The sequence below is a fragment of the Pollachius pollachius genome, assembly GCF_949987615.1.
Source record: "Pollachius pollachius genome assembly, chromosome: 15".
Lineage (NCBI taxonomy): Eukaryota > Metazoa > Chordata > Actinopteri > Gadiformes > Gadidae > Pollachius > Pollachius pollachius.
The window spans coordinates 11,357,266-11,380,616 of NC_136948.1; the positions used below are offsets into that span (position 1 = coordinate 11,357,266).

Sequence of the window (23,351 nt, forward strand, 5' to 3'; positions counted from 1 at the left end):
GGCTGAATCAGGCTGAATCAGGTGTCTGTGTGGGGGTGTCGGGGGGGGGGGGAAATCATTCAAAAACAGGCCCATAACTGTAAATGTGCCACCTCTTTTTTGCCTAGATATGAAACAATGTAGTTGTAACTATTAGTCACCCTATGCTTTGTGAACCTTCCAGATATGCATGAAACCCCTCACTATAAATTAGTTTTTCATTTGGTTTATTAAAGAAGGATTTGAGGAGATAGAACGGTCATCGGTGGTACACTTACCATTGTGGTTTGTTTCCTGAGGATGCCCCATTCTCTATACAGATGAAGTATTTTGAACAATGGTAGCTGTTTAAAGTGTAATAGGTGGTGCTGGCAATATAGAAATGTGATGGCTTGAAATGTGCAGAAGGGGTAGCGGTACGTGACAATGGCTAAATGTCTGTCTGAAGAGAGTCGTCAATTGAATTGATGGGTTGTGGTTTCACAATCTGCTTCTATCTGCTCGCCAATACCCCTCAAAGTCTTGGAAGTGAACTCATTCAAACAAAAACAATATACCTGTCAACAATTAACATGTTCAGTTGTGTGGTTTATTTCTCTACGACCGGCCTTACCTTGTTCTTAATGTGTGGTAGATTAAAAGCAATTTCACAAAATTTAATGGTAGCAAAATATGACGGACAGAAAGTCTTAAATTAGAAATTTATAATGATCCATGACTGTTTTATGTTGAGTTTTATTTAAATAGTAATGTTAATCCTGATAACATTAAGGGTATTGAAACACAGTTTAATCAAAAGCAGAATGCAGCGACACTGTAGTGGCGTCACGTTTCACACCTCATCTCAATGCTCATTTTCTTCTCTGCCCAACAGGCGCGATGTAGTGTAGATCCACCGCTCAGGGTTATGTGAGTCTTGGTTCTGTCTCCATAGCAACCAACTGGACTTGACTCTAGAGCAATAATGTTATCTTTCTTAGTGTTATGAATCAATCATAAAATGTATGTATACGTTTGTGACTTTGACCTTTGACCTTAGAAAATAGACCAATACCAATATATAATATAAAGATGATAAAGATCATGTATCTATAGTTAATACAACACAATATTAAACGTTCTCTTGGCAACTTCTCCAATTCAGTCAAACTCCTTCTAAAAGTTGATCCTTCTATAGGACAGGAAAAATTTTCTATATATGCAGAGCCTGCTCGCAGTAAAGTAGAGAGCATTCAGGGCAAACTTTTCATTTTTCAAAGAAATGTACATACATCCACTTCATACTTTAAATACAATTGCAGTGTATACAATTACATTATCACAACAAACTAAACAATGTGGACATTTTTGAAACGGACAGAAGGGGAGGAGAGAGTCTTTAGTCCTTGGTTTCACATTCATGTCAGAACGAAACGTGCCATCAGCCTTAATTAATCCTGTTTGACTATTTTGTATTCCCGTTTGATCCGGGCGTAGGGGCCGATGCTGTCGTCAAACACAAAGTCCCATAGTACTCGGGTCCAGGAAGTGTGCTGAGGCAAGTTGTCATAGTACTCTGCCGCAATCCGCTTCACCTGTGGGCAACAAAAGGAAAGTCAGTCATTCATTTGGGAGAAGACCGTTTCAAAAGAAATCTGACCTATAAATTCTGGTCCAAGAAAAAAACATGAGAACTTGTCATGTTATTTTTTGTCCTTTGCCATTTATACGGGTAAATGCTTTGACTTGCATTCCTTATCTCAGTATCCATAACCAGTGACATTGTTAGTGAAATGTGACCTGTTAATATTCTTGCCAGAATTGATGTTGGAAAAATGCAGTGTCAGTGCAGTAAGCAGTCTCACCTGAGGTAATTTGCTCCCAGGTATGCTGGGGAAGTCGTGGTGCTCCATGTGATACCCGACGTTGAACGTGATCATGTTTAGCGATCCGTAATAGGAGTATGTTTCATGGCCCTTCAGGAACATGTAGTGCTCTGCTATGAAATGTCCCGAGATGGGATGCAGACCCATACAGAGGATGGATCCCGCGATGAGGTAAACCACAGGCTTCAGTCCCCAGAGCTGATAGATGATGAGGTCCACTACCACCTGAACCGCGGCATTCTGCACCTCCAGCAGAGACAGGGGCTTGGGGTTCACCACCAAGGGCCTAATGGCGTAAAACAAGGGCTGGAGGAAGAGCCAGAGGACCTTCCTGGCTGGCGTGGAGAAGAACCAGCCCTCGATGTCTGTGGGGATGTCCACGTCCAGCTTGTCTCCTCCCAGGTAGCGATGGTGGTCGATATGGTACTTCTTGAAGGAGGCCGAGTAGGGGACCCCGATGGGGAGGTTGGCCCACATGGCGAACCAGCGGTTCCACTTGGCAAGCTTGTTGCCGAAGGCCACGTTGTGGGAGATATCGTGGATGGCCAGGGTCAGGGAGTGGTTGATGCAGCCGCCGAAGGCGTAGGCCCAGAAGAAGATCCACTTCCAGGAGACGGTGTGGACCATGTAGCAGGCCAAGAGCTGGGTGAGTACCATGGCCGACACCACCCACTTCAGCTGGGGGTCCGGACCCATGAGGGTTTTGATCTCTGGGTATTTAGCTGAGGAACAAAAGCAGACGGATGGATATGAGGAGGTGGCTTTTTGTCTGTAAAAGTTCACATCTACATCATAAGGTAACATAAAGGTATTGTAGCTTCATAACTTCACATAATGCCTTGATTTATTGGTTGTAGATGGTATTATTATGCATATACATGTAAGGGTTAGGTCAGGGAAGGGACACTTGAAGGGTAAGCCACAAGTCACTCAGCTCTTTAGAAAATATATAACCACTAGTCAGCCAGCCAAGGTTTTGTATGAGTCATCGTTGTGCGTCCAGATGGGGAGTTTGCTGGGTTAGCATTTGCTTTCAGTTAGCTGCTTCCTTTGACTTGCACCTTTAAAATAGGCTAGCTCCTGTTCATGTGAGGGTTATCAACTTTAATTACTTTTCAAAAGAGTTCCACTGTACGGTAGAACAAGTGAAAGTCACAATAGACAAGATCAGGGGCGTAGCCAGGACATTATTACTGTGGTGGCCAGTTCAGGCCAGTCTTATATTTGGGGTGGCACTTGATTGTCATGGGGGGGGTGAATGATTTTCAACTTGGAGGGGCTATTTTAAGTGCAATATTTATTCATAATGTCAAATATAACACTTCCAATAAGAATAATAAGTCAAAGTTAGATCAAACTTATATTTCAGCTTTCTTTAGACCGTTTCCGTTCATTTTTTAATTGTATTTTTTCAGACAGCAGCGGGACGTCCAACCTCTGACACCCCCCCTGGCCCCCATGTGGCTACGCCCCTGGACAAGATCACAGTCGTGTTGTGCCTTTCACTCGTTTGCCGTACTTTCGATGCTGTGATTAAGAGGCCATGATGCGCTGCTGACAGGTGACCCCATGAGGAGACCACCTGGCCAGAAGCATGTCACAGGAAGCTAACCCCCGTCTGGACGCACAATGTTTCCTTTGGACTAACCCTAACCACGCGTCTGAATCTGGGTTAGACCAGCCAACGCCAATTTACGGATATCTCTGTGTCCCTCTAATGCCTCCCCGAGGGCAAGGGGCCCGCTGACAACACTCTTTTAATTGGCCGAGGTGTTTGTTGTGCTCTGGGACCGACCTCTCGAGTAGATACAAGTCCCACTTAAAGAATAAACCGGTTGGCTCACAGTAGTGGGCTGTGGTTACAACATAAATTAAAGACGTGCTTCATTATGGAAGATGGTCGCAATAGCAGTTGTTTGTAGCAAAATAAGTGCTGTAAATATGTGAAACTGGGATGGAATGTATGCAAAGACAATTTCTGACCATACAGACGTTGTCTTGGTTCTGTCTGTTTGAACAAGCACACAGTGATCATACAAGATTAGATCAATTTAAACCACTACATGTTTGGGAGCTCCTGTTATGTGTTATGTAAATAAGGTTTTCATCCAAACCTCATTTGTTTAGCAAATGTAAATATATAATGCATCATCATTTTAAGATACAATGATTACTTGAGATTGTTCAAAATGTCATTGTGTTTTGAGCTAAAGGTAAGCTCTTTAGCTCAAAACTGACCATTTTCAAAATGGTCAGTTATTTACCAAGTTATTCATTTAGTAGTTACTTACCTGCTACCTGGGAAAAAAATCAATAAATAGCCAGACCGCATGATAACGATCCTGAAATGCATAAATTAACTCATTACCAACTTATTTTATCCTCACTTTGATGCGTTCCTGCAAGTTTTGTGGGAGAATTGACATACCCTTTGAAGGACTATAATCATTGTTTCCTCATTAGGATCAGATTAAGATAAGCATGCTCTTTGGTGATTCTTCTGTGAGACTTTTGTTATGTTCTGTGCCACCATATATACTGATGTTCCTTCTACCTCTGATGAGGTCGAGACCAGTTAATGGTTAGAGAGATTGGTAAAGTAGTGGAGAAGGAGGGAGAGAGATGACGTAAACTAGGTGTTCCTCCATGGATAAGGGAGGCGAGGTAAGAGGATGACGTAAACTAGGTGTTCCTCCATGGATAAGGGAGGCGAGGTAAGAGGATGACATAAACTAGGTGTTCCTCCATGGATAAGGGAGGCGACACAGATGATTACGGTTTCTATAAAAAGTTAGCATTATAAAAAGAGTGCAGTGCAGGTTGACAGATGCCCTGGTACCATGTGGTCCCAAGAACGTTTCCTCCATTGACAGGACGTGGCCAAGCATGATAATAAAGCCTTTAATAATACAACAGAGGTGTCAGGGAACAAACCCTCTGCATCTTCCCTTGGTCAAGGTTCATGGTCTGCAGATAAAGGTGGGATTTACGATTAGGATACCAGGATATTTTTGTAACAAGAAATGCAACTTTAAACAAATGACAATTAATTTCAGGATTATTTGGGCTTTTTTTTGTTGAAGGTGATCCAACCCGATATTCCTCCCAGTGTTGGTGGGGAATGTGTCTTGTTCCCGTGCTAACCTAAAGGCTTTGTCAGGCACCTGCTATCAACACGTTGTTTCATAGTACATAGGGAGATATTAAAGATGGCGGGGTTGGAGATAAGGTATGTTTACATATCAGGGAGTTAATCAGTCAGGGATTCTCAAGGCTAATTGAACAAACGCTGAATTATCCAGTTGATTGACTTTTTAATCAGCATTTGGTCAGAATGCATAACTGAGTGATGATATTCTGTAGGATTCAGTTCAACAGCCGTGTGTAGGTTTATGTTAATAGGACTAGGTTGGTTTATGACGTTCAAATATTTTCTCGCAGTTAATGTAATCGGGCTTTTTAAATAGGAAACGAACTGTGTCTTACTGCCCCGACTTTAATCAATACAAACGGCCAGATTCCTGCCACTACTTTCCGTAATCCTTTTTAAATGTATTATTAATTGCAGCAGAGTAGTATCAGTAGAAGTAGAGTAGTATAATGATGCAGACAGATACTGGCTAATCTACCCACTCGTTCTAAGCATCTATTCGACGTCAATAGCTGCAGTGTCCTGTCTAGCAACGGCAAACTGGTTTAACCGGCTACATTTTTAGAACAATTGGGGTTGGGTAACAGAATTGTCATGAACTTTCTTGAAAATAAGTTAAGGTTATGTGGAAGTTTATTGAAATAGGAATCATCTTACCCAATATTTCTCTTCTTCTTGAAGTGTGCGGCTGATCATTGTAGACCCATTCAAAGTCTCCTCTTCCACCTGCCTTACCCATGTCTGTCCTTACGACGCTAAGGCAAACGGAAACTGATCGTACGTGAATAAACGCTCAGACTTTCGTGTCACACCCACCCCATGCAAATAAAGGTGTGTGAGGAGCTCCTCCCATAGGGAATAAAGTGAACGATGTACCTGTTAAACATTCCGTTTTAGAATTATTTTAACAACAATTGTGTTGCTGTTTTGAATTGTATCAAATATATTTACATTATTATTGATTATTGAATTTTCTATTTCGAAAATGTTCAAAAGCATAAATTTCGAAAGCATAATTAGATACATAAATAATAAACACTTGCGGATTTGTATAACATGTTCGAAATGGAGTGGAAAGAGGTTCACACTTATTTAATCCTATCCATTCTCCTAACTAATTGTGATTAAGCTTCCGTAGTCATTATTATGATTATTAATGTATTTGTCATTATACATTATTATTATTATTATTTTCTTTAGGAAGACACGGCTTCTTTAGGCTTTGCATTTCATCATGCATTCAGATTTTCAACTAATCATTCCCACCTAATATCCAGATTATAAATAACAGACTTTTTAACTATTAACTACTTTTAAATAAATTTGAAGTTGTCGCAATCAACACAACACCGACAGACCGCAGCCACAGTCTGAAGTTTGTCAACAAATCCTATGGAACCAAATCGCGCGAGAGTGCGCAACTGAAGCGCATAGTGGCGACGAGACTAGCGTTGTAGAGTTGTGTTGGAGAAGAAGGAGGAAGGCAGAGAACGCAAGTCGAAAAGCGGGATAAAACCATTTTAATAAAGAGAAAGTACCGGTTTTGCCATGGCATCGGGGGACACTCTGTACATAGAGGCGGACGGGTCCGAAATGCCATCCGAAATAGTGGAACTTCATGAAATCGAAGTGGAGACTATCGAGACAACAGTTGTCGGAGACGACGATGAACACCAGCCTATGATCGCTCTGCAGCCTCTTGACACGGACGACCACCACTCGATTCACCATCATCATCACCATCAGGGGGTGATCCTGGTGCAGACCCGGGAGGAGGTGGTGGGTGAGGAGGACTCTGAACTACACACGGATGACGGGTACGAGGACCAGATCCTGATCCCCGTCCCGGTGCCCGCGGCGGAGCGGGACTACATCGAACAGACTCTGGTTACAGTGGCCGGGAAAAGCTCGTCGGTGGGTCGCAACAAAAAGGGGGGAAGTGGCAAGAAAGCGGGAAAGAAGAGCTATCTGAGCGGCGCGGAGATGGGCCGCAAGTGGGAGCAGAAGCAAGTCCAGATAAAGACTTTAGAAGGAGAGTTTTCGGTGACGATGTGGGCATCGGGTAAGTTGCTAGGTTGAATTCCTACATGCTGCTCGTCCGCATTGTTCTGCTGTGTGTATCATGCGTCTGGCCTGGTTGCAAGCGATCCCCTCCGCCAGTAATCGATTTATTTTGAAACTCTGACTCGCAAATATTCCATTGGAAATGTTTTTGTTTTTATGGGAAGCCATGTTTTATCTGTTGATGGGCGCCGCCATATTTCCCCAGTGTAGAAGTATGGCGGCCCGAAAAAATGGCGTTTACTTGGCCAGGGAAGATGGCGGCGGGTGGCGGAGCGAGCGCTCCTGTAGCGGGCTCGCGGAGCAGGCCGCTGTGGCGCAGTTCAGCTGCGTCTCAAGCTGGGGGAGGGTCTGTACGGCTAGCAGCCGTACTGAATGCGCGGCTACTAGCGGAAAAGCATTAGCGCCGAGCTAACACTAGTAGCCGTACAGACAGCGGTGACGGTATGGCTACTAGTTGACTAGCTCGGCGCTAATGCTAGTCCGATAGTAGCCGCGGTGAATGCGCTCCAGTGGAACTCACCTGACAGCGGGGAGATGTTATTGTTTAGTTAACGACAAACATGCAAAGGTTGAAACCTATTGCTTAAAGGGTTTTGCACACATGTATAACGTTAGCAGTTTTAGACGAATGTTTTTAAACCGAACACCCATTTAAACCGAAGTGACAATTACAAAATTTGCTCCGTTAAATTACCGCGATCTTTATTTGCGCTTTCGGTGGTATTTGAGGGACGTTTTGAATCGGACCGTTATCGCGCGCGGCTGTGAAGGAAGGACGGACCTGCGTGTCAACCGGCGAACAGAGCTTTTAAAATATACTTATTTAAACGCAGTGCACTAAAACTATACCCCTACACTAAACTCAGACGACAAGAAGGACATCGACCATGAGGAGGAAATCATTGGGGAGAACTCGCCGCCGGACTACTCAGAATACATGACAGGCAAGAAGCTGCCGCCGGGCGGCATCCCGGGGATCGACCTGTCGGACCCGAAGCAGCTGGCCGAGTTCGCAAGGTGGGTCGCGAAAGGATTTTCCTAGGAAAATAGGAACGTTTTGATTAATGTCATTTATTGGGGTACCTGCTGATCGCTGGACTGCCGTCATCCCCAACAATCAATAACTATTTTATTTAGTAAAGTTGTGGTTTCTCATGTTGCTATCAGTATGAACTTTGTGATTAAACATATACATTCTTCTCTAGAATGAAGCCCAGAAAAGTAAAAGAAGACGATTCCCCCCGAACGATAGCGTGTCCGCACAAAGTGAGTGAAGTTTTCAAAATCTCAAACTGCTGTCTTTCTGTGTTCTGTTATATTGTTATATTTTTGGATTACTCGCCACAGCTTAAACTATTATTCGAAAGTTAATCAAAAAGCCACCTTTTTGTTATGTGTTATGTTAGATGCAACAGGGATTGTACATCAGAATAAGTCATTTAAAATCCAGATTAAACGTATAAAAACCGTATGCATGCTTACCAAAACCTTGTTTTGCCACGTCTAGCCTGATGCAGTTTCAAACACTACAATAATCATCCCATAATGACAAATACATTTATTTATTTACTAAACAAAGACCAAACCACTTACTAACATTTACATACTTGTAGATAGAGGGATAGATAATACCTTATTAATCCCCCGGAGGGGAAACAGGATAAAATAAAATACAATAAATGGTAAATAAATAATACAAAGTAGTGTGAAGGAAAACAAATAGATGCTTAAGTAAATGCTAAAATAAGGACAAACAGTATAAACAGAATAACTTATGAAGTTGCCCAGTGGTAGTACTTCACAGTATATTAGTTTGTAAATACTTCCTAAACGGAGGCAGTCATTAAGATGTGAAGACGTCCAGACCTAGTGCCTGCAGTGGCGTGCTCCCTGCGCTGGTTCTCACCTCGTCTCCTGTGTCTCCATGCCTAGGGATGCAGTAAGATGTTCAGGGACAACTCTGCCATGAGGAAGCACCTGCACACCCATGGGCCGCGGGTGCACGTTTGCGCGGAGTGTGGCAAGGCCTTCGTGGAGAGCTCCAAGCTGAAGAGACACCAGCTGGTTCACACAGGGGAGAAGCCCTTCCAGGTGGGTCCTATGGCTGCAAGTTTTGAGTGTTTAGCAATCAAAGGAAATGTTGTATGCGGAAGGCATAGAACACAAGTCGTAAAGCGCGATGAGACCATTTTAATCAAGCTGCCAGCTGCAATCGTGGAACTTCACGACACTTGGTACTTTGTATCTAAGGTAGTTGGAAACCAGGCTGTATTATGGTGCTATGGTATGTATACTCATTTGAAATGAACCTAGTCAATGTATTGCACTTACAACTAGAAGTTGTCCTGGTTGTTACTCTGTCCTATCCCAGGGTCTCTGAAACTGGTAAGTGGCCTGTAATGTCCCTTAAAAATGTCCTAACGTTTGCTGCACAGAAGGCGATAGAGTATCTTTCTTTGTACATTGAAAAAAATCTTTGTATGAAGACGGATGTCATCTGATGAGTGAAACACTCCCTGAGTGAAACGGGGCAGAATTTATGGGCTGCAATTATTTGGCGTCGGAGTCCAGAGGTTTTGGAGGTTTTGGAGCACCAAAACCTTTCATCACGGCAGTTTCCCTGCCTACTGAAAGGCTGCTCTCTACTCCGTAACACTCCTCTTCTCTCATCCGCAGTGCACGTTTGAGGGCTGTGGAAAGCGGTTCTCCCTGGACTTTAACTTGCGCACACACGTGCGCATTCACACTGGAGACCGGCCGTACGTCTGTCCCTTCGACGGCTGCAACAAGAAGTTTGCCCAGTCGACAAACCTCAAGTCGCACATCCTCACACACGCCAAAGCAAAGAACAACCAGTGAGTGGGCGCGGCCCAGCGACCTGCAGCGGGACGACAGCAAATCGCTGGCTCCGCTCCTCTGCAGAGGACAATCGTCTATGAACTACTTTGTCGCAGGACATGAAGCCCCCTTTGTATTCTTTCTAGAAAAGCAAATGTTTTAAACTAAAGCGACCTTTCGGAGAAAAAAACGAAACATTTTTGATACGAGTACAAGAAACTCTGGAACACTCGCTCCCCGCTTCCTTCCTGGTGTGTTTCGGGGTACGGCAAGGAAACGTTTCTTCAAGCCTAAAGTTTCTTCAAATGAAGACGATAATTCATGGATATGTCCCTTGAGGTTTTATTTATATATGTTCCCATCTCCATCTCATGAATCATTTACACACAAAAAGCCCCGGTAATGGTCATCAATTCAATAAAATCCTGGAATTTGTATTCACGTTAAGTGTGCATATTGTACACTTTTTCTTTAGCATAAGCTTTGCGATAACATCTTTTTTAAATAGCTCTTGTTGGGAGATTTGACCTTATTGTTGCCCTATCTGGACAGGAGGTCACCTATGTTCCTCATAGGTTTTCTTTTTGTATGTTTGTCTCAATGCGTCAGAATCATTTAGATGATAGCAATGTTATTTCAATAGTGAGGCGTGATTAAAACATTGTTTACCTTGCACTACCAGATAGAAAAGTGTCACGTCTGTCCTTGCATACTTTAACCCTTCAGAAACTCTTAACTGTCATAGATTGTAACAATTTATTTTTCTTGCCATTTTAACTTCAATCATTTGAATTTTGTCTCTTCGGCAGAGTACATTTTTTAAGTGGATCTCAAAGCTGTTACAGTAAAGATGAGCCTTCTAACTTATGTGTTTTATCATTCTTCAAACTTTTTAAGGGTTTGGTTTTTTTGCTGCAACTTGATTGAATATATATATATATATATATATATATATATATATATCTCCTTAAGCCCAATGCACACACAGCGCAATCTGAACCACAAAAGCACAATGAGCACAAATGTAATGAGCTGCGTTCGACTTGTATTTTAGACGTGAACCCAAACATGGGTGTGTGCTTTGGGCTTACGATTGGATGCTTCAGGGTTAACAGTGGCCAATGAGGGTCAAATATTTTAAGAAAATATGACAAATGTTTATCTGCACCTGAAGCTCTAGTAATAAACGTTTGCATTTATGCCCAGCATACTAAACCCTGGACTATGGACTAAGTCTAGGGTTAAAGGGACTTTTAACTGGTCTCCAGTTAAAAGTCGACAGCAAAAATTTGCTGTCAAGTCAAAGATTGGTGATTATCTTTATCAAGAGTCCAAATTTAGGTAAAACCAGAGTTCCACCATGTTCACCACGGCAAATAAATATGTTGGCCCTGAGAGAAAAATGATATCAGTAGAAGCGAGAAGCTGAGGCTCATTGTTGATAAGCAGGAGCTGCAGAGGAAGCCTATTTAGTATCGGCTCGTTTGTTCGATTCTAGCTGAAAGGCACCGAGGTCGATTACCCAGTAAGTACTCAGTGACTTTAATAAGCCTGTGTTCTATATCTAGCACAACGATTTGGACCAGTGTGAGCCATTGGGCTGGAGGTCATAAGTCATTGCCTTCATGTTCTTCAGTTCTCTTTTGCAAGAACATCAAGGCATGATTTATGCCTTAAACTTATAAACTTTTAAGAAATTATGATCTTACAAGTTCTTGTAAGATTATTTCACGTTGAAATGCTACATGATTGTATGCATAGTTTTTTTAGCGTTTTATTTTAGCTCATGTTACGTACCAAACCAACATTTACTGTGTGTCCCTGCACATGGAGTGTAAGCGTGTGTGTGTAACGTAAAAGTCGTTAAGCAAATTAGGTTGCATTCAGGTGTTTATTGTGCTCACCATTGGTCATTTACATGCCTATTTTGTGTGTTGTGTACTAATGTCAGCTCATTCATGCAAGATCCATTCTGACGCTGTCAAGTGTGTTCTTTACACAGACCTTGTGAGGTTTGTGTGTGAGAGAGATATTTGAGAGGTTCCTTGTAGGCCACACAACGTCATTGTTAATAAGGTTGCGTTTAGGTGTGTATTCCTGTATTTGCTATTGCAGAAGTGTATGATTAATCTGTTTTCTGGCAATATACGTTTTGGGCCGGTTTTTGGTCTATAGTTGGGCTAGAAATTCCCAATCTATCTGGCAACACATGCTATCTACACAAACGATATGCCATATGTAAGCTGAGACTCAAAGGTGTCCAACGGTATAAGCCTTATTGTGATCTCTCGGAACAGCTCAGCTATTCAAACTTGATCACATTAGTTAACTTATCCTTTATTGTTCCTTCTTGGGGGAAATTCTCTCTGCTTTCTCGATAAATCTAGAAAAAGGATGTATAAAAATAGTTGGGAGTCAAAAATCGAGAAAAAGGAGGTATAGAAAAATGAAGAGGAAACATTTTTTGGAAAAAGGAGGTATAAAAAATGAAGTAGAGAATACAAAATCAAGAAATTGGAGGTATAGAAATGTTAGAAAATAAAATATTGAGAAAAAGGTATAGAAATTGGAAAATATATTTTTGGGAAAAAGAAGGTATAGAAAATGCAGAGAATATATTTGAGAAAAGAAGTAGAAAATGGAGAGAATTTTTTTATTCTCCATTTTTTTCTATTCGAAAAATGATAAATAATTATGTGGATTCATGTGAAATGTAAAATATAACAGATTGATATAAATGTTTATTTATGAACCAATGAATTTATTGACCAATGAATCATCACTGCTGATATCCTTTTATTCATGTTTTTTGGGTTATAAAACATTAACATGCAGTACTGCTGGTGTAGAATACTGCCGAGCGACGTTTGCATAAAGCTCACGGCATCCGTTCAGGCTAATGGTCAGCTACCAGGGAATGACCGATATGCAGCCTTCTGGTTGTCCATGCAAAACAATTTCAATATACAGTCCATCAGTCTCTCTACACGCCCATGCACACAAACAAAAACAGAAAAACACAAAATACGTGACCAAACGGACCAAATCTACAATACATAAAACTTTTCTGTCAAAATGGTTTAAAAATGAGTTATTACTTCCGATAGTTGCACCCTAAACATTTACTTACAAACTACCTGAGAATAACCATGCGCAATTTTATGCATAATAAAAAAATATTAACAAATCATTTGCAACAATTTTGATCATACCGATACAAGTATAGTAGTATAGTATATATATTATACTACAGTTAAAAATAAAGTGATTTGTGTCGCCAGCGTATGTCTGAAAAGTCAATTAATATGCTCCATAAATATGATGCGTCTTTATGTGTACGTAAAATAGCAAACCCATTTTATGTAATTCATAAAATGTTTAATTAATTGCATCTTCGATATCCACCTTTCCCCTTCATAAGATTGACATTTAAAACAATCTTTCAGATTCTCTGAAATGCAAAGAATAACAGAATCAGCAATTCATGGTATTCTCCTCCATCCCAATCCGTACCCTGCTTTGTTCCATAGGCATCTGGGAGGCAGTGTTTGACGCTACGATGAGAGGGACCCAGACCTACTTTTTGACTGAGTTAGATGATCTCTGGTTGGCCCTGAACAGGCTTACAGCAGAACTAGCAATATACTACGTAGAATACCCTGTTGGCATGATTCTGGATGTAGGAGAAGCCAGGGAGTTCAGCCCTCCAGTGCCTCACTTGTCCAGCAGGGCGGCGAGCAGCGCGGGGTAGTTCGGCGTCCCCCAACCCGTCACAGGGTCCCACGAGGGGGCCGCGCAGAAGCCCCGCCCCTGGACCGTCTCGTCCAGACAGCTCAGGTGGCAGCCCTCCGTCACCTGGGGGGAGAGCGGAGCGTACAGCGTTTAGGGAACTGATCTGAGGCCAGTCGGAACACGTGTTCTAAGGGCAGTTGAGGTAAGCGCCGAGGAGAACGAGCGGAACAGCCTAGTGTGTGGACTCACGTCGAACATGGCCTCTCGCTGGAGCTTGTAGAGGCGGGGGTTGAGGAAGCCTAGGGGGGGAAGGCCTTTGAGCAGCCGCCGGTCGTTGATCAGAGCCAGCATGCCTCCGACCACAGGGGTGGATGCCTGCAGGGGAAGAGACCAATGAGGTCCACTACGGGATCCGCCGGTACATCAAGTCCAGTCCCCACCACGACATGACCAGAGCGCGACCCTACAGCGCTGCCTGCATGTTACATTACACATCACGCTTTTATCCAAAATGACTTACAATAAGTACATTTGTCAGAATAAAGAGAAAAACAAGATGTTTATAGAAACAAGTGCCAAGCACTTACAATCGCTAGGTTAACCCATTCGCCGTATACAACAAAGATAGCTAGAATCAGGTGCTACACAATGCTAAGTATTATTTTTAAGTGCCAGGACTTACAACATGCAATAAGTGCCTTAGAGGGGTGTGGGGGGAGGCTATGCACAGTGCAGGTGAAGACATGAAAGTGTGTGAACACTTACCGAGGTGCCAGAGACCCAGGGGACGGGCACCCTGTTGCTGACCACCCAGTAGTTATCAGACAGGGCAGCGAGGTCTGGGTAGGCTCTGCCACTGGTGTTGAAGTACGCCAGCGGGGGGAGCCCTCCTCCCACTGTCTGCATGTAGGCCTTCACCGCACTGGCCTCGGGGGGGGAGGTGAGGGAACACACACACACACACACACACACACACACACACACACACACACACACACACACACACACACACACACACACACACACACACACACACACACACACACACACACACACACACACACACACGTTACAGCCTCAGGGGGTTTCACTGGCACATAGTTGACTACTTACCAAACAAAACCCAACTGTAGCATTTAGTCAAAAACCTTCTATTAATCATACGAATCATCCTACCATGCCTATTGTGAATATAGATATGTAGATAGAGCGGACACCCAGGGGGCCAGAGGTTTAGTTCCTGAAGCCTCAGTGTAGAATACAGACTCCTGGTTGTGGTACCTGGTAGTCGGGCGTCTTGAACACGTTGCTGAAGCCTCCGCCGCTGATGTAATCTGTGACTTCATAAGTCATCTTGAAGGGGTTCTTAAAGGACGTCCCGCCCACTGTGGTGACGTAGGGGCTGGGGGGGGAAGGAGGCAGTGGACAGAGCTTTAGATTGGTGGTCATCACAGCCGTCAACCTCTGAGGGTCTCTGGACCTCTGGTCGTTGGGAGAAGGCCGCTGTAGGCTTTGAACGGAGCGGTACTATAGCCTTCAGCTAAGTATCAGCCCATGATTATTACTTTAGCTTTGAGAGTCCCAGAAAAGTCAATACTACTACCGGGGTATACTGGGGTTCACCTGGAGGCAGGGAAACTCGGCCGGAAGCAGTTCTCCTCTTTAGTCAGATGTCTGCAGCCCGCCCCGCTGTCCCCTGGTCACGGAGACCGAGGAGAGGAAACAAGCACATCAAATAATATAAGATTAGGATGATAAAAATCATAACAGAGTGCAGACCCCACGCCCCTGCTGAATTGAGATGGTAGATGCATCTGGTATACAAACAAACAAATATACATTTCAAAGTGATCTATACCAGAGGGTATCCAGCTGCTGTTAACACATTCGGTATTAGGATTCAATATTATAATCTCCCTCATTTTTCCCTGTAGTCAAAAAGCTCAAGGCCAAGTTATATTTAGATCACATTAACTGAGCCTTTGTCCAGACAATGAATTATGAAATGTTATTAAATTCATAAAAAGTATATATTTTGTAAATATATAAAATATACAGTGGGGCAAAAAAGTATTTAGTCAGCCACCAATTGTGCAAGTTCTCCCACTTAAAAAGATGAGAGAGGCCTGTAATTTTCATCATAGGTATACCTCAGCTATGAGAGACAAAATGAAAAAAAAAAATCCAGAAAATCACATTGTCTGATTTTTAAAGAATTTATTTGCAAATGATGGTGGAAAATAAGTATTTGGTCAATAACAAAAGGTCATCTCAATACTTTGTTACATGCCCTTTGTTGGCAATGACAGAGGTCAAACGTTTTCTGTAAGTCTTTACAAGGTTTTCACACACTGCTGCTGGTATTTTGGCCCGTTCCTTCATGCAGATCTCCTCTAGAGCAGTGATGTTTTTGGGCCTTCGCTGGGCAACACGGACTTTCAACTCCCTCCAAAGATTTTCTATGGGGTTGAGATCTGGAGACTGGCTAGGCCACTCCAGGACCTTGAAATGCTTCTTACGAAGCCACTCCTTCGTTGCCCGGGCGGTGTGTTTGGGGTCATTGTCATGCTGAAAGACCCAGCCACGTTTCATCTTCAGTGCCCTTGCTGATGGAAGGAGGTTTTCACTCAAAATCTCACGATACATGGCCCCATTCATTCTTTCCGTCACACGGATCAGACGTCCTGGTCCCTTGGCAGAAAAACAGCCCCAAAGCATGATGTTTCCACCCCCATGCTTCACTGTAGGTAAGGTGTTCTTTGGATGCAACTCAGCATTCTTTCTCCTCCAAACACGACGAGTTGAGTTTTTACCAAAAAGTTCTATTTTGGTTTCATCTGACCATATGACATTCTCCCAATCCTGTTCTGGATCATCCAAATGCTCTCTAGCAAACTTCAAACGGGCCCGGACATGCACTGGCTTTAGCAGGGGGACACGTCTGGCACTGCAGGATTTGAGTCCCTGGCGGCGTAGTGTGTTAGTGATGGTAGCCTTTGTTACTTTGGTCCCAGCTCTCTGGAGGTCATTCACTAGGTCCCCCCGTGTGGTTCTGGGATTTTTGTCCACCGTTCTTGTGATCATTTTGACCCCACAGGGTGAGATCTTGCGTGGAGCCCCAGATCGAGGGAGATTATCAGTGGTCTTCCATTTCCTAATAATTGCTCCCACAGTTGATTTCTTCACACCAAGCTGCTTACCTATTGCAGATTCAGACTTCCCAGCCTGGTGCAGGTCTACAATTGTGTTTCTGGTGTCCTTTGACAGCTCTTTGGTCTTGGTCATAGTGGAGTTTGGAGTGTGACTGTTTGAGGTTGTGGACAGGTGTCTTTTATACTGATAAGGAGTTCAAACAGGTGCCATTAATACAGGTAAACAGCCTCTTAAAGAAGAAGAAGTTACAGGTCTGTGACAGCCAGAAATCTTGCTGGTTTGTAGGTGTCCAAATACTTATTTTCCACCATAATTAGCAAATAAATTCTTAAAAAAATCAGACAATGTGATTTTCTGGATTTTTTTTTTCTCATTTTGTCTCTCATAGCTGAGGTTTACCTATGATGAAAATTACAGGCCTCTCTCGTCATTTTAAGTGATAGAACTTGCACAATTGGTGGCTGACTAAATACTTTTTTGCCCCACTGTATATGCATACAATATTGTATGCTAATCATTTAAGCAATGTGTATAGATTTGATCTCATATCTCCATTCACGATTGCCTTTAATCTAAAGCTACTTCAATGAATGGCTCAAGAGGTGAGGGTCCCTGGTTCCCTGCCCCTGGTTCCCTGCCCCTGGTTCCCTGCCCCTGGTTCCCTGCCCCTGTAGTCTCCTTTGTTTTAGCGACTAGAAGGAGAAGTGTTCTAGTACTTAGTACCCTGATCTAGAGTTGTTCCGATACCGATACCAGTATTGGAAATTCCTCCGATACTACCTTAAATGCAGTATCGTGTACCGTCGAGTATCCGACAGGTGCGTTCCGATACCATCACATGACTAGCTCATTTACTACACAGGCAAAGAATATTACATGCTGCGTTCGTTAACGGTCAGCGGTGGAAAGTCGGAATGGGAAACGCGTCATCTCCAACCTACGTGCGTTCGAGCCAAGTCGGAAAAACAAGGATGCTTAACTAAAAGAATACAAATGTATTGTTATAATTATAAACGTATATGATCTAGTTCTGAAAATAAATTGTCTACAGTAAGTGAACCGACACTTCTGATGTAATCTGTGACTTCATAAGTCATCTTGAAGGTTCCCTGCCCCTGGTTCCCCTGCCCCAGTACCAGAAGCGAAGAGCAGGGAGACGAACCTGGTTCCCCTGCCCCTGGTTCCCCTGCCCCTGGTTCCCTGCCCCTGGTTCCCCTGCCCCAGTACCAGAAGCGAAGAGCAGGGAGACGCCGCGGACGCCCGCCTTCATGAATTCTGTGTTGATGCGCGTCATGTAGGCGTTGGACAGGCTGTCCTCGTCGTCTCCGTAGCTGACCGTGTGCACCCAGGGCAGGACCGACATGTTACTGATCAGCACCATCCACTGGAGGAAGGGCTCCTGGCTCTCGTGACGACCTGGGGACGGAGCAGCGAGGGGCCGGGTGGGGAGGGAGAACAGGCACGGCGTCATCTATGCCCTCCATTCAAATCAATACTAGCACGCACACAGGCTGCCGCACACAGTCACCACGTGGTCATCTTGTGAGGTGAGGAAACAGTTTGTCGTGTTAAGATCAGTCATTAGACATGATCAATTTTTACTTTGCAATACAAAAGTTTGTTTTCCCTCCACTATCAGTGGGGGACTTTGACCTCGTCCAACTACGAAAACGGGATTTACATGCAAACAAAAGGCTTTCATTAGTTTATTTACTTTAGGGCTTTGCAAAGCTCATCTCTCCTTTGTTTTAGCGACTAGAAGGAGAAGTGTTCTAGTACTTAGTACCCTGATCTAGAGTTGTTCCGATACCGATACCAGTATTGGAAATTCCTCCGATACTACCTTAAATGCAGTATCGTGTACCGTCGAGTATCCGACAGGTGCGTTCCGATACCATCACATGACTAGCTCATTTACTACACAGGCAAAGAATATTACATGCTGCGTTCGTTAACGGTCAGCGGTGGAAAGTCGGAATGGGAAACGCGTCATCTCCAACCTACGTGCGTTCGAGCCAAGTCGGAAAAACAAGGATGCTTAACTAAAAGAATACAAATGTATTGTTATAATTATAAACGTATATGATCTAGTTCTGAAAATAAATTGTCTACAGTAAGTGAACCGACACTCCTGTCTTTGTAATAGAACCCTTCAATATGAACATGTGCTGTTGGTAGTTATAATGCTAGATGCTGTATTGATATATACTCGTTACTGAAGTTCAGGAATCTGAATCAAATTGGAAAGGGAAAAAAAATAATGGTATCGGAACATCTCCACCCAGAACCAAGCAGTCCCCTACCTGGGTTGGTGAAGACCCAGGTGGGTATGTTGGCCCCAGTGCTCATGATGTACTCCACGTCCAGGCTGGCCTCCAGGCCCGCCCGGCCGGCCCCCTGGGTGCCCACCACCCGGTCCACCAGGGACAGGTGCTGGAAGCTCCCTCCGAACATGCTCATGAACTCAGCCAGGTCTGCCGGGTGGTAGTACTGCTCCAGGAACTACCGAGCACAAGAAACATGAAGGAGTAGACATTTGTTGGAATTTGAGTCAAGAAAGAGAGATGGTTTAAAAGGCCTCTTTGTAGACATTTGACATAGATGATGATTTCAGGTTCTAGGGGACCTAGAACGGGAGACTGGGTGGTCTCTTATCCCCACCTGGGCCACGGCCTGGCTGTTGTTGTGGGAGGAGCCAACGTCGGAGGCGGTGAGGTTGTAGCGCGCCCTCAGGATGGCGGGGGTCACCCCGAGGTGGAGGCCAGCCTTCGGGTGTCTTTTCCTCCCATGAGACGCTACATCCTGACCCCGGGGGGGCAAGCGGTGAAGACCCCCCACTGTGCATGGGGAGAGGAACAGATTTAAACGTGTGAGTTGATTGACATCACAAATCTGAGGACGTCGGGAACAAAACGACAATAAGCACAATACAATAAGGTACATCAAGTCCAGTCCCCACCACGACATGACCAGAGCGCGACCCTACAGCGCTGCCTGCACGTTACATTACACATCACGCTTTTATCCAAAATGACTTGCAATAAGTACATTCGTCAGAATAAAGAGAAAAACAGGATGTTTATAGAAACAAGTGCCAAGCACTTACAATCGCTAGGTTAACCCATTCGCTGTATACAACAAAGATAGCTAGAATCAGGTGCTACACAATGCTAAGTATTATTTTTAAGTGCCAGGACTTACAACATGCAATAAGTGCCTAAGAGGGGTGTGGGGGGAGGCTATGCAGAGTGCAGGTGCACAATACATGAATGTGTGAATGAATGGGACTCACCAAAATCCAGGTGCTGGTGAACCTCGTCGTGGACCGAGTACGGAGCTGAGGACCGGACCTGGAAACGGCCGTCTCTGACGTAGCGGTGGAACCTAGCGCCCGGAAGAAGAGCCTCCGCCACTCTGGAACAAATTAACACTAGAGTGAGACCCTAAAGACACACTAGAGTGAGACCCTAAAGACACACTAGAGTGAGACCCTAAAGACACACTAGAGTGAGACCCTAAAGACACACTAGAATGAGACCCTAAAGACACACTAGAGTGAGACCCTAAAGACACTAGAGTGAGACCCTAAAGACACACTAGAGTGAGACCCTAAAGACACACTAGAGTGAGACCCTAAAGACACACTAGAGTGAGACCCTAAAGACACACTAGATGGAGACCCTGAAGACACACTAGATGGAGACCCTGAAGACACTAGAGTGAGACCCTAAAGACACTAGAGTGAGACCCTAAAGACACACTAGAGTGAGACCCTAAAGACACACTAGAGTGAGACCCTAAAGACACACTAGAGTGAGACCCTAAAACCACACTAGAGTGAGACCCTAAAGATTAACAGACACACAAGAGAACAATGCTTCCAAAGAAAACCTTACCCTAACACACACACACACACACACACACACACACACAGTTAATCACCAAGGGCAACGAAAGAAGAACAGAGTCACAAGACCAGGGAAGGAAGTGGCCACCCGTCTTTCACGCGTGATCTGAAATGTGTGTACAGGGCTGTACTCACTGGGCCGGCATGGTGCACTGCAGGAAGTCGCGTGTGAGGACAGACAGACACGCGGAGACCCCGTGGCTCTGCAGCCAGCGGCGGACCACCTTCTGGGTGAGGTCAGAGGGCCGCACCAGAGAGGAGACCTCCTCCAGGCTCAGGTACTTGGCTTGGGAGACGGAGGAGGACGGAGGAGGAAGGGTTACAAAACGGATCGAATAAAACTCAATAGACGAAGACTTGAGATCCTTTTGAGCATCAGGAAGTGTGCAAATAAATACATTTACATTCAGGGAATTTAGCTGACGCTTTTATCCAAAGTGACTTACAATAAGTACATTTGTCAGAAGAAAGAGAAACAATATATCAGTGTCATCACAGTAAGGATGTTCATAGAACCAAGTGCCGAGCACCAACAATTGCTAGGTTAACCCATTCCCTGTAAGCAACAAAGATAGGTTAAGATGCTACACGATGCTATGTACTATTTTTAAGTGCAAGGACGTACAACATACAATAAGTGCGTACAATCGACTTTCCCTTTTCCGTGTGCCTTTGGATTTGATGTAGTGATTGGCTGGTTGTGGTGTGTTCAGGAGCGCTCCGTCCGTGTGAGGTTGACGAAAGCAATCTTTCCCCAAAACATAACACATCAGATTGCGAGCGAGCCAAGGCCTTACCCTCAGCAAAAATGCTTTATATAAAAAAAGAACGCGATATATAATTTCTGGCACGGACTACCACTTGGGGAACTAAAGGTTGAGCGGAGTGAAAAGTTAGTTAGTTAGTTAGTGAACAGCGACCAGACTGCTACCGTATTGTGGGGAGTCCGGGTCAGAAACCCTGCGGAGCGTCTCCTCCAGCACGTCCACCCCCTGCTGCTTCAGGGCGAAGGTCAGCTCCAGCTGCTCCGAGGGCCCGACCGGCCCCACACGGGACCAGTCATCTGGAATGCTAGAAGACAGAGAAACGAGTGTAGGAACTTGTGGTGGATGACTGGTAAAATACATACGTATATACATACATACATACATACATACATTAACTACCTGACACATACATACACTACATATATAACATAAACTAAATGACATGTACATAGGAGCCTACATAAGAGTATATTTATTAATTAATAAAGGGCACCACCAGAGGGCGCCCCCAACACATTTGCCACCCTAGGCGATTGCCTAGGTCGCCTATGCCGAGCGCCGGTGTTACACCGAATTCTGCGACCCACCGAAAAGTGTGACCCCAGGGGGCGCTGTTGCATATTTTCTGCAATATGGACGAGTTTGAAGCGTAGACAGGCATGACAAAAACATAAATAAAACATTAGATCTCCCCCAACCAATTACCTTTTTATCAAAGGTGCTTAATAAATACATTTGTTTTGATTTGATTAGCATTTTACAGACACATACAATGACAGGGCGTTTAGTACGGTCCTTCACCGTTGCTTCTTTACGCATAAAAAGCTACACTCAGTGTTAAATTACGCTGATTTACCTTTGAGCATTTCCTATTATAGGCTACTGTGTAAAACGCTGTTTAGAATTAATGTAAGTATCAAGAAAAGAAGGACCCACCGGTGGGGGGAGATTTTATGTTTTATTTATGTTTTTGTTATAATGCAAACGTGCATGTTGCAGAAAATGTGCAATAGCGCCCCCTGGGGTCACACTTTTCGGTGGGTCGCAGAATTCGGTGTAACACCGGCCCTGCTACTACGAAACCTTCTGTGATACAAATGCACCGTTTATTTAAAAGATGCAGTGGCTTATACACTTCAGTTAGGCCTGCACATGCACGTTTACTGGCCAGAGAATCATAAATATAACAGTTGTTATTTCATCAATGACCCATAACTTAGGTTACAGTGGTGACATTCATAACAGTGGCACACCAAAATATAAACTAATTTAAGCCGGCTAGAACTAGTATCGTGACTAAAGCCTGAACGGAGACAAGAACGTTATCTATTTGGTCAGGAGAGTTTTAAAAAGTGGGTTTTCTCACAGGACATCTTGATCCTCCTCAAGGAACCCAGGACGTACGGGTGAGCTGTAGACCAGCACCACGACGAGGGTCAACCTGAAAAAGTCACAGGAATGAAACAAGTGGGGTTACGGTGGACGTCTGGGGTACGAAGAGAGCCTCTGCAGTCAACGGCGACCAGACGGAACCGCGTTAACTAATGTTTCAAATACCAGAACAAACCTACACTACTGACTACTGCTGTGTTAAACGTTGTTCATTAAAGATCGCGAAAATCAAACCTGATCCGAAGCCTAGTGTTTGCAGCTCTAATCTAAAAGGCTTAACACTAATACAAAACACATAACCTACTCTAGTTGATTTAAAACCAAGCTAACAGTAATAACTTACACGGTCCTCATCGTCCTCAAGGGGTGACTTGTTGTGGTCAGGAGCGACTAGACGGAGGACATAAGGAGCAATTCTTCTGGGATCATGTGACCGGGATCACATGACAAGGTATCACATGACATCGGAGCAATTTTCAGCCTGAGCTAAAATAAATACTTAT

At 44.0% G+C, this 23,351-nt stretch overlaps 3 protein-coding genes across 3 annotated transcripts; 1 reads left to right on the top strand and 2 right to left on the bottom strand.

Moving 5' to 3' along the window:
• Positions 1-688: 688 nt before the first annotated feature.
• On the bottom strand, positions 689-5,757 carry degs2 (delta(4)-desaturase, sphingolipid 2). The gene is made up of 3 exons (XM_079751727.1): positions 5,653-5,757; positions 1,824-2,566; positions 689-1,553 (listed from the first exon to the last, which is right to left on the bottom strand). The coding sequence occupies exons 1-3, from the start codon at positions 5,732-5,734 to the stop codon at positions 1,410-1,412; spliced, it is 969 nt and encodes a 322-aa protein (XP_079607853.1). The 5' UTR covers positions 5,735-5,757; the 3' UTR covers positions 689-1,409.
• Positions 5,758-6,447: 690 nt separating this feature from the next.
• yy1a (YY1 transcription factor a) lies at positions 6,448-10,928 on the top strand. Its single transcript, XM_079751885.1, has 5 exons — positions 6,448-7,057; positions 7,926-8,076; positions 8,265-8,325; positions 8,992-9,150; positions 9,736-10,928. Exons 1-5 carry the CDS (start codon positions 6,544-6,546, stop codon positions 9,916-9,918), a joined length of 1,068 nt encoding a protein of 355 aa, XP_079608011.1. The 5' UTR covers positions 6,448-6,543; the 3' UTR covers positions 9,919-10,928.
• A 1,757-nt stretch (positions 10,929-12,685) lies between these two features.
• Positions 12,686-23,306, bottom strand: tpp1 (tripeptidyl peptidase I). The gene is made up of 13 exons (XM_079751820.1): positions 23,192-23,306; positions 22,823-22,897; positions 21,621-21,760; positions 20,825-20,975; positions 20,075-20,196; positions 19,444-19,619; positions 19,086-19,284; positions 18,010-18,198; positions 15,253-15,325; positions 14,911-15,031; positions 14,395-14,556; positions 13,879-14,004; positions 12,686-13,752 (listed from the first exon to the last, which is right to left on the bottom strand). Exons 1-13 carry the CDS (start codon positions 23,200-23,202, stop codon positions 13,612-13,614), a joined length of 1,686 nt encoding a protein of 561 aa, XP_079607946.1. The 5' UTR covers positions 23,203-23,306; the 3' UTR covers positions 12,686-13,611.
• Between the last annotated feature and the right edge of the window lie 45 nt (positions 23,307-23,351).

Bases quoted from the DNA above. Each gene is read 5' to 3' on its own strand.
- degs2 (XM_079751727.1), bottom strand. From the start codon at position 5,734: ATGGGTAAGGCAGGTGGAAGAGGAGACTTTGAATGGGTCTACAATGAT. The intron at 2,567-5,652 runs GTAAGATGATTC...TTTGTTCCTCAG, and splicing joins AAGAAGAAGAGAAATATTGG to CTAAATACCCAGAGATCAAA. The intron at 1,554-1,823 runs GTGAGACTGCTT...TGTTGCCCACAG, and splicing joins CTGGGAGCAAATTACCTCAG to GTGAAGCGGATTGCGGCAGA.
- yy1a (XM_079751885.1), top strand. From the start codon at position 6,544: ATGGCATCGGGGGACACTCTGTACATAGAGGCGGACGGGTCCGAAATG. The intron at 8,077-8,264 runs GTGGGTCGCGAA...ATTCTTCTCTAG, and splicing joins CAGCTGGCCGAGTTCGCAAG to AATGAAGCCCAGAAAAGTAA. The intron at 8,326-8,991 runs GTGAGTGAAGTT...CTCCATGCCTAG, and splicing joins CGATAGCGTGTCCGCACAAA to GGATGCAGTAAGATGTTCAG.
- tpp1 (XM_079751820.1), bottom strand. The intron at 19,285-19,443 runs GTGGGGATAAGA...TGTGCTCGGTAG, and splicing joins ACAGCCAGGCCGTGGCCCAG to TTCCTGGAGCAGTACTACCA. The intron at 14,557-14,910 runs GTACCACAACCA...TCCCCCCCCGAG, and splicing joins TCAAGACGCCCGACTACCAG to GCCAGTGCGGTGAAGGCCTA.